At 32.6% G+C, this 15,583-nt stretch overlaps 2 protein-coding genes across 3 annotated transcripts; one reads left to right on the forward strand and one right to left on the reverse strand.

The window, feature by feature from the left end:
* Window positions 1-607: 607 nt before the first annotated feature.
* LOC132753799 (enoyl-[acyl-carrier-protein] reductase, mitochondrial-like) lies at window positions 608-8,668 on the reverse strand. The gene is made up of 2 exons (XM_060744325.1): window positions 8,299-8,668; window positions 608-3,302 (listed from the first exon to the last, which is right to left on the reverse strand). The coding sequence occupies exons 1-2, from the start codon at window positions 8,620-8,622 to the stop codon at window positions 2,499-2,501; spliced, it is 1,128 nt and encodes a 375-aa protein (XP_060600308.1). The 5' UTR covers window positions 8,623-8,668; the 3' UTR covers window positions 608-2,498.
* A 1,761-nt stretch (window positions 8,669-10,429) lies between these two features.
* Window positions 10,430-15,324, forward strand: LOC132753800 (ankyrin repeat domain-containing protein 50-like). Of its 2 annotated transcripts, none has more exons than XM_060744327.1 (2): window positions 10,430-10,706; window positions 12,495-15,324. In XM_060744327.1, the coding sequence occupies exon 2, from the start codon at window positions 12,517-12,519 to the stop codon at window positions 13,573-13,575; it is 1,059 nt and encodes a 352-aa protein (XP_060600310.1). In that variant the 5' UTR covers window positions 10,430-10,706; window positions 12,495-12,516; the 3' UTR covers window positions 13,576-15,324. The 2 variants fall into 2 exon arrangements, with proteins under 2 accessions (XP_060600310.1, XP_060600309.1); XM_060744326.1 differs by lacking the exon at window positions 10,430-10,706 and adding an exon at window positions 11,732-11,902 and having other exon boundaries at window positions 12,495-15,323.
* The last annotated feature ends 259 nt before the right edge of the window (window positions 15,325-15,583 follow it).

Here is a 15,583-nt window from a genome sequence, read left to right on the forward strand (position 1 = left end):
ATGATCAGAATATTTTGGTTTTTTTTTTGTTTTACTTATTATTGTCATTTTATATTAGTTACACTGGTTTGTGATTTTTTTTGCTCCATCCATGCTTAAAACACAATTTTTCTGGGAAAATCTAGCATTTTTCTTGCCAGTCTGTTTACTCTAATTTTTTGCAAAAATGACAAAAATAATTATGCAAAGAAAATATTGAATAAGTAATGTATGTGTCCCAAAAAAACTTCTGTATTCATCATCTGTTGTCCCTTTTGTAATAGCTTACCATAAATATTCCATATTTTGTAGCTTTTGTAATTTTTAGCCCAGGTTCATTTCTTTGCACACATTAAAATTGAAATGGAGGCTTAATGGTTTGTGAAAGTAAACTCACTAAATATACTAGTAAAATACGATAAAATATTACATTTATGAAAAAAAATCAAAAGTTTTTTTCCTCTTTGAACATGAGAAGGCATGTGGTCATCATATAGCAGGCTTTGACTTGGCCCCTCGATTTTGTTTGACTTGGCCCCTCGATTTTGTTTATATGTATATTGAATTACTGATATTTAACATAAATCTTAAAATATTGTAAATTCTCTGTATTATTATGGACCACACATATTATCAATAAAGTGAATATTAAAGAATAAGAGTGTCAAATGTTTGGTTTTTATTTGCTAAACAGATCAATTTTAAATTTTAATACATGTACCAATTCAATTGTGGTTAAAATTTGTGCCAGTATAATTGATAACTAAGCTTGCTTGACTTTTCCCCTCATATAAAGTGCCAGAGTGAGGTTTTAAAATGTGACTTAAGCAGTTTCTACTGACCAATGCACCTATGTAGATTGAGGGCCAAGAGTCTGGGTTGTAAAGTTATTCATCGAAAACCGTTTTTACCTACAAGGTCAATATGACCTTGACCCCAAAATCAATAGGGGTCATCTACTGGTCATGAACAATCTCCATACTAAGTTTTAAGTTCCTAAGCCTAAGCGTTCTTTAGTTTTTAATCGGACACCATTTGGTCTACAGACCAATATACCCCCACTTTCTTGAAGGGATGCATAATAATACATCCAAACAATCTTTGTATCATAGTTTGGGGTTAAATCTTTTACATTTACATGCAAAGAGCCTCATCTGGATTTCAGGTATTAGTTATCCACTCTCCAGAGCATGTCTATTGATTGGTTCATTTTTTCTGCGACAACAGGGAATGAGATAACGATAGAAAAATCATATTCAGATACTCGTACACTGGTTACTTTTTTCTGGGGTTCAATACTGCGACCCCAAAATCAATAGGGGTCTTCTACTGGTCATAAACAATCACCATACCATGTTTGAAGTTCCTAGGCCTAAGCATTCTTTAGTTATTGATCAGAAACCATTTTTACCTACAAGGTCAATGTGACCTTAGCCTTTGACCCCTTGACCGTAAAATCTATAGCGGTCATCTACTGGTCATGAACAATCCCCATACCAAGTTTGAAGTTGCTAGGCCTAAATGTTTTTATTTTTTGATCGGAAACCATTTAGTCTACGGACCAACAGACCTACTGACAGACAAATGCAAACCAATATACCCCCAATTCTTTGAAGGGGGGATAATTGTTTATATTACTTGAATAGACATGTTGCACGTATAATTCAGCTTGAACCTACTCAACAACTTCCACATTCCACTATTTGTAGCTATTGACTAACCAGAAATCTTAAGAAGCTAATTTCATTTATTTCAACACAGGGCGGTGATTGCAGTCATTCAGTGAAAACATGATTCAATGAATTGATTACCACTAATGTCCTGAAACAAGTGGAAATAAATTTGATATCTACTTACTGTGATACAAAGTCCACTAAATTAAGCATTGTCATGAAAAATAGTAAAGGATATGATTTTATGCTCAAATGATCCAATTAGATCAGATCATATTTTTAGCAATGCTAATTGTAAGAATAGCATGTTAAAATAAATTAAAGAACTTTGACATTTTTCATGAAATCACTAAGATCCTAAATGTATATATACTAACTTATATTTTAAAAGATGATGGTGTAGTCTTATTATGTATAAAATTGTGTAGATATTACTAAAGGGAAGTAACTTATAATAATAAATTGGCTCTGGATATCATTTTTTTACTTTCCACACTGTTTGTCCTAAATTATACAAGTTCATTATCTGAAAACACAAACATTTATTGGGATAACATATAATTCATCGATATTCATGTAAATTTTTGATAAAAAATTTCAATAACATTTCAATGTACTGCACCCAGAAAAAAAGATACAACCAATTTAATGTACATCATAATTGACATTAATGCCACAAGAATTATTATTGTTTATTCATGTTACTTATTCTACAAACTATTTCACGACACCCATTTAACATGACTACAAAGAAAGAACAACCATGAAGCATAATACTATGTACTAACATTGCTGCATCTTAAAATCTATTTACTGTTTTTTTATAATTCTTAAATATAATTTTCTTTAAAATTCTTGCATTGATATTACTTTCTTTTTCCCTTCAAAACCTTTCATAGCACTTTCAACAGCCTCAGCATAATTATCAAAAGGAAACATTTCACAAGGTGGTGGGATAAGTTTACATTCCCTAATCATGTTGCATAATTCTTCATACATTATGTCTCTTTCCGGGCTGGTATCATTTTCTATGTTCCACTGTGAATTCCAGAATCCTAAGGCAGTCACTTCTTTAAATATAAACACTCCAGTAGGAACAATTACAGGCTGACGTGACATCCCACCATATGTCACCATAGTTCCTTTAGGAGCAATATGTCTTAAAAGTTCAGTTGCACTTTTCCCTCCTACACCATTCAATGCCAATTTGGGAGCAGCACCAAGTGATTTGATCAAGTCTTTCATTTCTGGTTTGCGTAAAAACTCTTCAGTGACAACATGTGTTGCACCTAATTGTTTCAACTGCTCCGCTAGCTGTTCTAAATTATCTCTATTTCTAACAACATTTACTGTTCTTAAATTCCATGCTTTAGCAATTTGTATGACACTTTGTCCAACAGCACTATTAGCCGAGTTTTGTATAACAACATCTCCAGGTTTAAGATTACCAAAATCTTTTAACATTCTGTATGCCGTACAAGGGTTAACAGTAATAGTTGCAGCACTCAGTTGGGGTATATCATTACTGATTTTTTTAAACATATTACATTCTGTTACAATATGTGTTCTCCATGTTCCAAAACCAGCCTGGTTAGGGATTACCCAGTCTCCAACTTTGAGTGACTTTACATTTTCTCCTACATCCAGAATCTAAAATAGATAAGAATATTAATATATATATAATAGATAGAAGTTAAATATCTTGTAGTTTGCCATATGACATTTTTAATAAAAATTTACTTGCAAAAAAAAATTAGGTTGAATGGCTTACTTATACTCTAAATTATTGCACCAATATCTGTCAGTATTCATTTAAATTTGTATTCACATACAACAACAAAAGAATTTGTCCAAATACATTCAGAGGCACTTAAAACCGATACATTTTGTTACCCTGTTCCGTCATTTCGTCATCATCAGTTTCCATTCATTATTTCAGTAACCGTTGCACACATTCAACTCAAATTTAAGATATGGATATATCATAAGGAAATACAGGTCAAATTCGAATTTGGCCATGGTCCGATGATTTTTGGCAGACTTATGCCCTTTGATGAAATTGTCAGTTCCCGCTCATTATCTACCCAACTGTATTACACATTCAACTCAAATTTGATACATGGATACATCAAAGGAAAGCGCTGGTCAAGTTTGAATTAGGTCATGGTTATATGATTTTAGCAGAGTTATGCCTCTTTCACTTGGAAAATAATATGAAAATTTCTGTTTCCTTTCATTATCTTCCCAACGGTATTATACATTCAACTCAAATTTGACATATGGATACGTCAAATGAATAATGACCCTTTAACTTAATTTTCAGTTCCCCTTTATTATCTCCCCAACAGTTGTACATATTGAACTCAAATTTAATATATGGATATGTCATAAGAATATACTGGTCAAGTCCGAATTTGGTCATGGTTTGATGATAGTTAAAATAGTTGTCCCTCTTGAACTTTGAAAAAACTAGAAATGTGTCCATAGGACACGGGTGCCCTCACCGCGCCACTGTTCTGTCAATCTTATGACTCTAGGTCAAATATTTTTTGAAAACAAAAAACTGAATAAATCCACATTGCACAAGCAAACCCCAAGGTGCATAAGTACACATGCTGACCAACATTCTTGTAAACTTTCAGGCCTACAAGTGAAATACTTTTTGAGCTATGCATGAACAAGTTGAAAATTGCAAATTTTTACTACTGTAAGTCAAGGGCAATAACTCTAACAAAACTTAAAAAAATCCACATACTAATTCCCAGGTGCATAGCTTCACAGTGATGTGAATCATTATTCCTGTAATTTAGAGATGTTGATCATTATTCTTGTAAAGTTGGTTGATTCTAACTCAAGCACTCGAGGAACAAATAACAACATAATGAAACGGTTTTTACTAAGTCAAGGGAAATAACTCTACAAATACTGGATAAGTCCACAAGCGAAACCCCAGGTGCAAAACTAAATATGCTGAGCAACCTTCCCGTAAGGTTTAATGACTCTAGGTCAAATCCTTTTTGAATTACATGCGACACAAGTTGAAAATTGCAAAAATTATATAAGTCAAGGGCAATAACTCTAAAAATACTAAATAAATCCAGACGAAAATACCCGGTGCACAACAACACAGGCTGATCAATATTCCTGTAAAGTTTCATGACTCTAGGTCAAATGCTTTTTGAGTTACATGCGACACAAGTTGAAAATTGCAAAACTTTACTAAGTCAAGGGCAATAACTCTAAAAATACTAAAATATCTAGACGAAAACACCTAGGTGCACAACTACACATGCTGATCAACATTCCTGTAAAGTTTCATGACTCTAGGTCAAATACTTTTTGAGTTACGTGCGACACAAGTTGAAAATTGCAAAATTTTACTAAGTCAAGGGCAAAAACTCTGAAAATACTAAAAATATCCAGACGAAAATACCCAGGTGCACAACTACACATGCTGATCAACATTCCTGTAAAGTTTCATGACTCTAGGTCAAATACTTTTTGAGTTACGTGCGACACAAAAGGGAACGGACGGAAGGACGGACAAGGGTAAATCTAAAATTAATGCCCGCCACTAACGAGTAACGTGGGGGCACAAAAATCAGAAATTTTTAGTTTCCCCTCTTTATCTCCCCAATGGTTGTACACATTCAACTCAAATTTATGCAATTTACAAAAGGTTAATACTAAATAGTTTCAGTGCCTTGAACTTGTATAAAAATGGTTTGTGCTAAAATGAATAGTTTAAAAGGGCTTAGAACTTAAAATGAAAAAAATTTCGTTATTCTCATTCATATTTGGGTATCTTTCTGGTCACAATTATTTATAACCAATTAACTTCATAAATTCAATAATAATGTCTATTGACGAAAATAATCCCAAAATTGCTGATTTTTAAGAAAATAATAACCATGTAGTTTCTCATGAAGACTGGGAATATTTTTCCATTCCTGAACTAGGGCTTGCTCAAGTTCCTGCAAATTATGGGAGGAATTGAACTGGCATGTGAGAAAGCGACTAGTAGCCTCTCATAATTTGCTGGAACTTTAGCAAGGAATGGAAAAATATTGTTTTGTTGGGTTTTTATATATTCTATAAACCAACTTAAAATTATAAGACTTCTTGTATATTGTACATAAATTTCCAAAAAAATAGATTAGTAAGCAACTTCAAGTTCAACAAGGTAGTGAAAATGTATTGGGGCTCCTTATCCTTGTCCTCATGTGTTCACTTTTATAAAGATGCTCCGCTGTTTCGTAAAAAATGAATTAAGGTAATGCAAGCATTGTAATATTGATAAAAGTGTCAAAGTTACATGTTATAAGTTACATCATTTTTTTATGCTTATGATTTGTTGTTTTATTTGTATGAAAGATGAAGAACTTTTGGCTAGCCGTACGGCCAAAGGGGTACGGCTCATTGAATATTCACAAAATATGTATTTGATGGTAGAAAACATAGGGACCCGGCACAGTGTTGGGATAGTGTAACAAGAGCTGTCTGTAGGACAGCATGCTCGACTATTCTAAGTGCTTGATAGTAAAAGAGCCTTGATAATGTTAAATTTTTTAAGTTCACAAAAGGGCTAATTTTTTTTTATAAATTCATGTTAAAGCTCTTAGAGAGAGTCTAATTATACAGAATTGGCTTGACTATTTGGAAGGTAATGTCACAAGGGTTTTTTATTGAGTATAATAATACTAATTACCTATGAATACATAAATTTGACAGAAAAGGTACAAAAGCTTGTTATTAAGATGTTTTATCAAGTAAATCACTGCTTTATTATTATGAATGCATAAAATTGTCCAAAAAAAGGCACAAACCCTTCAGTAGTTATTGAGATAACAGCTTACAAGCAAAACTTTACCATGAATTTCTAAGTTGAAAAAGGGGGGAAAAATCAGCCTAAATGCTTGATAGAATTATGGATCTTTGTCAGTGACCTACAATTATGACCCTAAATGCATATGTGAAGTTTTAAAAAAATATCTTTAATAGTTATTGAGATATGTAAAACTTGCATGTAAACATTAACCAAGAGACTAAGTAGAAAAGGGGATATGAATCAGCCTTAATGCCAGATAGAGTTATGGAACTTGGTCAGTGACATACAATTATGCCCCTACAATTATAACCCTAAGTGCATGTGTAAAATTTCAAGTAAATATCTTTGAAGATTTTTAACCTTTAACCAAAATTTCTAAGTTTCAAAGGGGCAAATAATTCTGCAAATATTGCAGACAGAGTTATGCAATTTTGCAAACTGATGTACATTGTTATTATAAATAAGAATTTTAAATTTCAATTGAATATCTCAAGCAATAATTGAGATATTTGACTTTACAAAAAAACTTGAACCAAAATTTCTAAGTTCCAAAGGGGCATAATTCTGTCAATATGGTAGGCAGAGTTATCCAACTTGTCAATCTGATGTACATTGTTACTATAAATAAGTATTGTAAGTTTCAATTGAATATCTCAAGCAATAATTGAGATATTTGACTTTACAAAAAACTTTAACCAAAATTTCTAAGTTAAAAAGGTGCATAATTCTGTCAATATTGTAGGCAGAGTTATCCAACTTGTCAATCTGATGTACCTTGTTACTATAAATAGGTATTGTAAGTTTCAATTGAATATCTCAAGCAATAATTGAGATATTTGACTTTACAAAAAACTTTAACAAAAATTTTTAAGTTAAAAAGGGGCATAATTCTGTCAATATGGTAGGCAGATTATCCAACTTGTCAATCTGATGTACCTTGTTACTATAGATAAATATTGTAAGTTTAAATTGAATATCTCAAGCAATAATTGAGATATTTGACTTTACAAAAAACTTTAACCAAAATTTCTAAGTTAAAAAGGGGCATAATTCTGTCAATATTGTAGGCAGAGTTATCCAACTTGTCAATCTGATGTACCTTGTTACTATAAATAACTATTGTAAGTTTCAATTGAATATCTCAAGTAATAATTGAGATATTTGACTTTACAAAAAACTTTAACCAACGCAGACGCCGACGCGACTACAATAGCTCTCATATTCTTTGAATAGTCGAGCTAAAAACGTAATTCTATAAAAAAATATATAGTTTATATGTAATATATATAGACTATATCTTATATATAAACTATGTTTCTTTTTTTTTAGAATTACTTTTTTACGCTATCCAAACACTGTGCCGGGTCGCTTTGGTAGAAAACATTTATCCTAAGTCAGAAATGAATTCTAAGACAGAACATTCCCATTACACTATATACTCATATATAGTCTATATATCAGTGTCTATTCTAGGATTCGAAAAACAGGGGGGATTTTTATCGAAAAGTGAGAATTTATTACATTTGTTGATCTTTTTCCTTCTTTGTCTATGTAAAATTTTCCCCCTTCCTCTCAAAAAATAGGGGTGAATTCTCAAAAATAGGGGTGAATCCCCCCATCGCCCCTCCTAGAATAGACACTGTATATGAGTATATAGTGTTATGGAAATGGACTTCAAAATTCATTTCTGACTTAGTTTAAATGCTTTCTACCATCAAATACATATTATGTGAATATTCAATGAGCCATAATGATATTCCTTTGCGCACTACCAGCCACTTCCTAAAAATATATATATGTACGACTTAAAATAAATACCTCAGCAACACCCTCATTTCCTACTACAGCAGGTAAAGGAGGCTTCAAAAAATAAGTTCCTTCAATCATATTGATATCAGATGGATTTACTGGAGCCAGTAACATCTTTGCCATCACTTCATTCGCTTTCAGTCTCTTTGACAGCTGATGCTTTTCAATTCCCAATACTTTGTTAGGGTCTCCATATTCTTTGTAAACAACTGACATGCAATCTACATGATTTGAACATAGCCTTACGACCTTCTTATAACATTTGTTATTGTTATCATACCCTTTTCTTCGAAATAACGATTTAAATACGCTTTTAGTGAAAGGTTTTGCCATTTTTCACGAGTGTCCGGTTTAATCGGAACAACTCGAATATTTTTGACAATCGCAACTTCTCGGCATTTTCCGTCAAACTCCAATCAATCGAATCTTCTCGGTCTTTTCCGTCAACAATTTAGGCTTGTTTTTAGCTAGGGGGGTACGGGGGCATGCTCCCCCGGAAAATTTTTTATTCTAGAATGCTCTTAGGGGCGTTTTCCCGTATATTTGGCACAGTTTACAGCCTGCCGCTAGGGAAAAGAGTCAAGTCGGCCCTATAACAACTCGGCACGGGTCAACTCGGCACGGGTCAACTCGGCCCACTTTACAAAAATATATAGAGCTATAACATATTTACTTTGCTTTGCATGTTGTTAAGGTAAATGAATAATAAGAAATATCTTATTATTATTATATAATGATGCATTGTACCTCTGCTGAAATAAAATATGTTTAGAAAAAAAAGTTATTTATTTGTCTTGCAGATTCGATAAAATTAATATAGACACAGGCACGATTATCGAACCTGGGAAGAAAAAATATGAACAGATTGATAAAATATCTTCATATATTTTCTTCCCAGGTCCGAAACTTGTGCCTGTGAATATAGATATAATAAAAATGTGTTTCCTTAGATGCATTTTGTTTGTAAAGTAATTTTCAAAAAAATATGAAACAAAAAAGTGTTTACTTAATAGCATAAGCTTCTAATTAATTGCAGGTGGTCACTAATCAAATTTGAATGAATGAGTCAATCATAATTATCACCTAATTAATCGGTATCTTTAACATACACATTGATCAATAAAAATAGCCCGTGACAATAGGAGTCCTTTGATGTCCTTTACCCATTTTTAAAAGTGGGCCGAGTTGACCCGTGCCGAGTTGGAACAGGGCCGAGCTGACTCGGGGGCCGAGTATGTTTTAGGGCCGAGCTGACCCGGATTCTGCCGCTAGTACATGCTATAGTTATGTCAACGATTTTTTACAGATTTAAGTGCGTCGTAAGTTTTAGGTTCGCATAACGGACGGACACGTGTACATAAAAGATGAATACATGTAATTGATATTTGGCAAATGAAAAATAAACAATAACAACTGATGAGTAAAAGTCCACCTAAATTAAGTAACGTTATAATTATATATTAAAGAAAATAGTAGCCTATAATGCGGTTGTAGAAACCGAAAGTATAAGACAAACAGATTATTGAAATATCATTTATTACCCTGTAACAAAGAAAAATAAACAATTATTGATTAAAAAAAAACAAAGAAAAGCTACACGGATCATCCCTGAACTAAAAGGACTCACATATGAACAAAGATTAATTAACTAACTCTTGATTATAGACGTCAGCGTGGAGATATGATACAAGTTCTTAAACTTATCCACAATCTAAAATAGACGATTTTGACTATGAAAAGTTGCTCAAATTATCTGTTAAAATCATGAAATCCGAGGAAATATTTATAAGTTAGAAAAGTTTATTAAGACCACTAAAGGCAATAGGACAAAATTCCTTCGCTTAGAGTCGTATACGAACTTCTCAGTGAAATAGTTTTATCCGAGAATGTGAATGAGTTTAAAGCAGCACGCCTCCAGATTCATATTATTTTTCATGAAATTTTTTGAAAATGTATTTGAATGTGTAATATTGTGAAGTAACCAAAAGAAAGCAATTTAAACATTATCATTGCCACTTACAAACCATGTACATGTAAATTACCAAAAGGTGGTCAAAATATGCATATATATAGCTTTTACTGCGTTAGTAACGCAGTAGAAATATAGATGTAAATACTGAAAAAATCAGTCACTAATCCCACATAATATGTCAAATATTACTTGAATCTTGAAACTTTTTACTTTTCCTTACATCAAAGTACATTTTCTCAAGTTTGATTTTATTGAAATAGTTTGACTCATCTGGAGGCATGCAGCTTTAAATCAAAGTTAGATAAACAATGGCAGTGGAAAAGATTCAAACTCGACAATATTTATTGAATAGACCAATACCGGAGCGGACGACAAGAAAACAGAACTCGAGGGGAATGATAGTCCGTTAGGGGACTAATAAAGTTTCTCATACATCACAATTAAGGTATGTATACAAAATGTCCTATCTTCAGATTTTTACGTGGTCCCGTTCACAACAATTAACGTACCTGCTTCTATGACAAATCGCACACTATTTAGACTACAGGGTTTCGGTTGTTAAAAGAATTTATTATTATTATTATTATTATTATTATTATTATTATTATTATTATTATTATTATTATTATTATTAACCATGTTAACTAGAATATCATGTAGATCTAGCTCTCTTATTGTCTCTTCTACGGGACCTATGATATTGAAATAAAATCCTTTGATGTTGAAAACTGCTGTATAAAAAGACAATTTTCACGCAAAATTAAATCAAGCAACATCCGAAAGAATCAACATCGTGACAGTAAGTAATGCGTACGTGTCAGTAATATTACTTGTTTACCTATCATTTAACATACAAGTCAATAACGAGATTAAGAATACTTCAAATGACAAAAATATTACTGACAGAACAGAGCCTGAGCATGTTTATGTATCGGTCACGTGACACAAATGTTTGGTCTGCAACTATGTTTGTAATGTGTGGTTTTGCAACGCAAGTTCATATAATCTTAATTTATCACTCGAATAACACTTGTACAAGCTGTGCCCATTTTAGACTTAGTGTCCTTGGCTACAACAAGTGCAATATATGCCTTACATTAACCTTTAATTATAAAACATTTATATGACTAAATTTTGACTTATTCTGTTATGCTAACTGCAATGGTTTCATGCTCTCAGATCCATTTTGATTCTCTAAAAATACTAGAAGAACATCGTGACGTTTTATACAGCTCTTTACAGAAGTTACCACGAGAATTCAATCTAGCATGTGACAGTTACCACCCAGTGATATTGATAAGTTGGTATTAGTAAATGTAGGTAATATCGATCAGTGATATATTTAGCTTTGGAAAATGTAGTAAACCCAAACAGTTTTCGAACGAAATTGTTTAGATAAACAGCGCAGATTTACATCAAAGTTTTAGAAAAAAATCAACGACATAAATATACATGTAGTATTGCTTTTTCTTTTAATTTTAACATCTTGACATTTATATAAATTAAATCTAACGATAAACGTTATTGTCATTTTCCGTCTAATACGTTTCACATCTGTGTATGTAAACGTTTTTAGTACCAATAACGTTTTCTTGGCCTAAATCTCATGACATGATAATGGATTAATAAACTGAGAAGAAGGTATGTCATTATTTGATTGTAGATGTACCCGTGAGGTATGCATGCAATATGCACCTAACAGAGTTTCGGTATTCTAATGACATTAATTACGTTCGATCCCAGTGTGTGCTTGGAGTATTATTTTTGGCCACTATACACAAGTTCTCACGAGGAAATGAGATTATTTAAATTGTTAGCTGCATACGAAAACATTAAGCAAACGAAAATGTTCTAGATTACTACCTTGCGCTATTTACGATAATAAATGTATACAAATCTAAAAAATAAGCAGTAATGGAACAGTTAACGCCTATATGTAGTCGGTGCCAGTATCAATACAGATAAATGTATATTTCTTATGACAGAAATAAACATCTTCAATGTTTCATTTTTATCATCATGCAGTATAGTTATTTGCTCGCACGCAAAGACAACTTCAATCAAGTATGCATCATTTGTGATCATAATTACATCTGTACTACTTTAATTGTAACCATGGTGAATTGATTTACAATGTAATTTCTTAAATATTCATGCGATGGGAGCAAACAGCTTTCCTTAGTGACAATTAAACAAGATATACAGTGATATCTACATTTATTATTCATTGCAGACGAAAGAAACGGAAAAAAGTGATGTCAGAGCAAAGCTGTTTGGATAATAGAGTATTAACTTGTGTAACAATGGAGTATTTTGAGGATGATCTGTTTGATTGCATAGTTTCAAATAAAAGTTGTACAATTTTAGAATATCTTAAGAAAGGATTAGACGTAAACCACGCTTTCCGAAGTACAGAAAGGCCTGAAAGGTTGGGTAAGACTTTGTTAGAAATATCAGTGTTTTATGGAGTGACGGATGTCATTAAACTACTGATAAAAAGGAAATGTGATGTTAACTTAACATACATTGTAAACATTAAAGATTTTTCGTATCAATTAGAAGAGTTTAAGAGAGATGGTAGACTAAAATTGACATGCATGTTCCGATGTATCGTACAGTCTGAGGTAGACATTATTAAGTTGCTAGTAACTGGAGGCTTTGATGTAAATGTCTTTGATGAGCGAGGTTGTTCATCCATATGGCACGCTGCTGATCTCAACAATTACGATATGTTAAAAGCCATGTTGCTATCGAAAGAAGCTGATGTCAACAAGGCAGATAATACTTATTTAACACCTCTCCACATTTCTGCTATGAAAGGCAATGTAAAAATGACATCACTACTTATACAGCGTGGAGCGCATGTGGATAAAGTACAATTACGTGGTTCAACTCCACTTATTCTAGCATGTAGAGCTGCAGATTTTGACACAGTGAGAATACTACTTCTAAATGGTGCTGATCCTAATCACATAGGATACAATGGTCACAATGTCATATCAACAGCTTTACAATCGACCACTGATATAAGAATACCAGAAATGTTGATGTCGTGTGGTGCCTTGGTGGATTTAGAACTAATTAATTTGTGCAGAAAGGAAGGCAAGAAGTTTCTGCTATTGAAAGAACACCCAGAACTTTTTGAGCTTTTAAAGGAGAATGCTTATGCTCCGAGGACGATGAAGACATTTTGTTGTCTGAAAATTCGAAGGTTGCTGGTACAGTCACGGACAAAAATGCATTTAATCAAAAAGGTAGAAATATTGCCACTACCTCGCCTTATTAAGGATTATCTTCTCTTTGGACACGTCTAGTAACATTTTTTTCGTTTCAAAAAGTATATTGATAAGATGTATATGCCAAAGACTTAATATTTGTTTGTTATTGTATTTTTATTCTGTTATATTTTCTGTTATGTTTTGTTATGAATTGCTTTATTAGTAAATCTAATGAGGAAAATCGATGTCTTTTTAGTAATCAATGATTAACTTAGCTGAATGACTTATGATACAGGCGTGTATTACGTGGTGAGGTTCCTTTAGTTCAGACTTATTAAGCCATAGCTACCGAAAGATTTTTTTTACAAAAATCGTAAAAAAATCTTCTTGTAAAAAACCGAAAGAGCTTATATATTTGACATGAAACATCTTCTAGTGGGTTTCTACCAAGTTTGTTCAAATTAAAGTCCTAGGGTCAAAATTGGCATCGCCCCAGGGGAGTCATTGATTTTTTCCTTATATAGTAAAAACTTAAAAACTCTTCTTGTGAAAATCTGAAAGAGGTAGAGCTAAGATATTTAGCATGAAACATCTTCTAAATGATGTCTACTAAGGGGTCATTGATTTTCCTTATATGTATATAGCAAAAAACATAAAAAAATTCTTGTGACAATCCAAAAGGACTATAGATAACATATATAGCACGAAACATCTTCTAGTGGATGTCTACCAAGTCTGTTCAAATAAATGCCCTAGGGTCAAAATTGGCCCCACCCCAGGGGTCATTGATATTCCTTATATGTATATAGTAAAAACAAAACAAAAATTGTGACAATCGAAAAGAACTAGAGCTTAGATATTTGGCATAAAAAAAACTTCTAGTGGATGTCTACCAAGTTTGTTCAAATGAAACCCATAGGGTCAAAATTGACCCCCGCCCCAGGTGTCATTGATTTTCCCTATATGCGAATAATAAAAACTTTAAAATCCTCTTGTGACAATCCAAAGCCGCTATAGATTAGATGTTTAGCATGAAATATCTTCTAGTGGATGTCTACCAAGTTTGTTCAAATAAATGCCCTAGGATCAAAATGGCCTGGCGCCAGGGGTCATTGACTAAAAAAATCTTTGTTTGTTCAAATAAAAGCCCTAGGGACAAAATTGACCCCGCCCCAGGCATCATTGATTTTCCTTATATATACATGTATATAGTAAAAACTTTAAAAAAATCTTCTTGTTAAAATCCTAAAGACCTATAGCTTAGATATTGGGCATGAAACATGTTCTAGTGTATTTCTACCATGATTTTAAAGACCCTGCATGGCGTTTTTTCTTCTTTTTCTTTGACAGGGATTGTAAACACTTTTGTCAAATGACCATAAAAATGTCTCATGACATAAATAAAGAACTAAATCAACTGTCGCCTGCATAGTGCCTTATATTCTAAAATTTATAAATGTGAACGCCAATCTAAGAGTCCGATCAAATCTCTTTAATTGCACGTATTTGTTACATTCTTTTTTTTTCTTTCATTGACTTTAATTACACCGTATATATCCAGTCACGCAGGAATGTGCAAATAACGCAGGAATTGTGCAAAAGTAACGCAGAATTGTGCAATTTAGTGGCTAAAACGAGCACCGCGATAAGTAAATGGACCAATATTTTTTATTGTACACCAAATTGGAAGAAATGAGTTAGCGCATACGGTTGCTGAGACATTATACTTTAAACCTCATCAAAAATATTTCCATGAAAATGTTTATTTTTCAAGATCATTCGTGAAAATGACGACCTCATTAGCGTATTGATGGGATTTTTAGTTTACTTGATATCTTTAAATACAATAACGTGCATATTACTTTATGACTTTTTTATATTCGGTGTACCTGAGGCATTTTCCAATCTACTTGTGTCATATTAAAATGTATTAAAAGCATATTAAAAGCAGATCAAACGTAATTGAGACCATTTTTACGAGGTAACGCCGAATTTGTGAATGGAGCACTGAAGCAACGGCGGTTATCATATTAAAAGTAGCTAAATCCTATTTAACAGCTTCCTTCTATTGTTTCACGACACTTGTAGTTTGACAAATGTCTAA

Source organism: Ruditapes philippinarum, unplaced genomic scaffold, assembly GCF_026571515.1.
Source record: "Ruditapes philippinarum isolate M1 unplaced genomic scaffold, ASM2657151v2 ctg126_1_1_1_1, whole genome shotgun sequence".
Lineage (NCBI taxonomy): Eukaryota > Metazoa > Mollusca > Bivalvia > Venerida > Veneridae > Ruditapes > Ruditapes philippinarum.

Coding starts and splice junctions, on each gene's coding strand:
- LOC132753799 (XM_060744325.1), bottom strand. CDS start 8,622: ATGGCAAAACCTTTCACTAAAAGCGTATTTAAATCGTTATTTCGAAGA. Junction 3,303..8,298: donor GAAATGAGGGTGTTGCTGAG/GTATTTATTTTA, acceptor TATCTATTTTAG/ATTCTGGATGTAGGAGAAAA.
- LOC132753800 (XM_060744327.1), top strand. CDS start 12,517: ATGTCAGAGCAAAGCTGTTTGGATAATAGAGTATTAACTTGTGTAACA.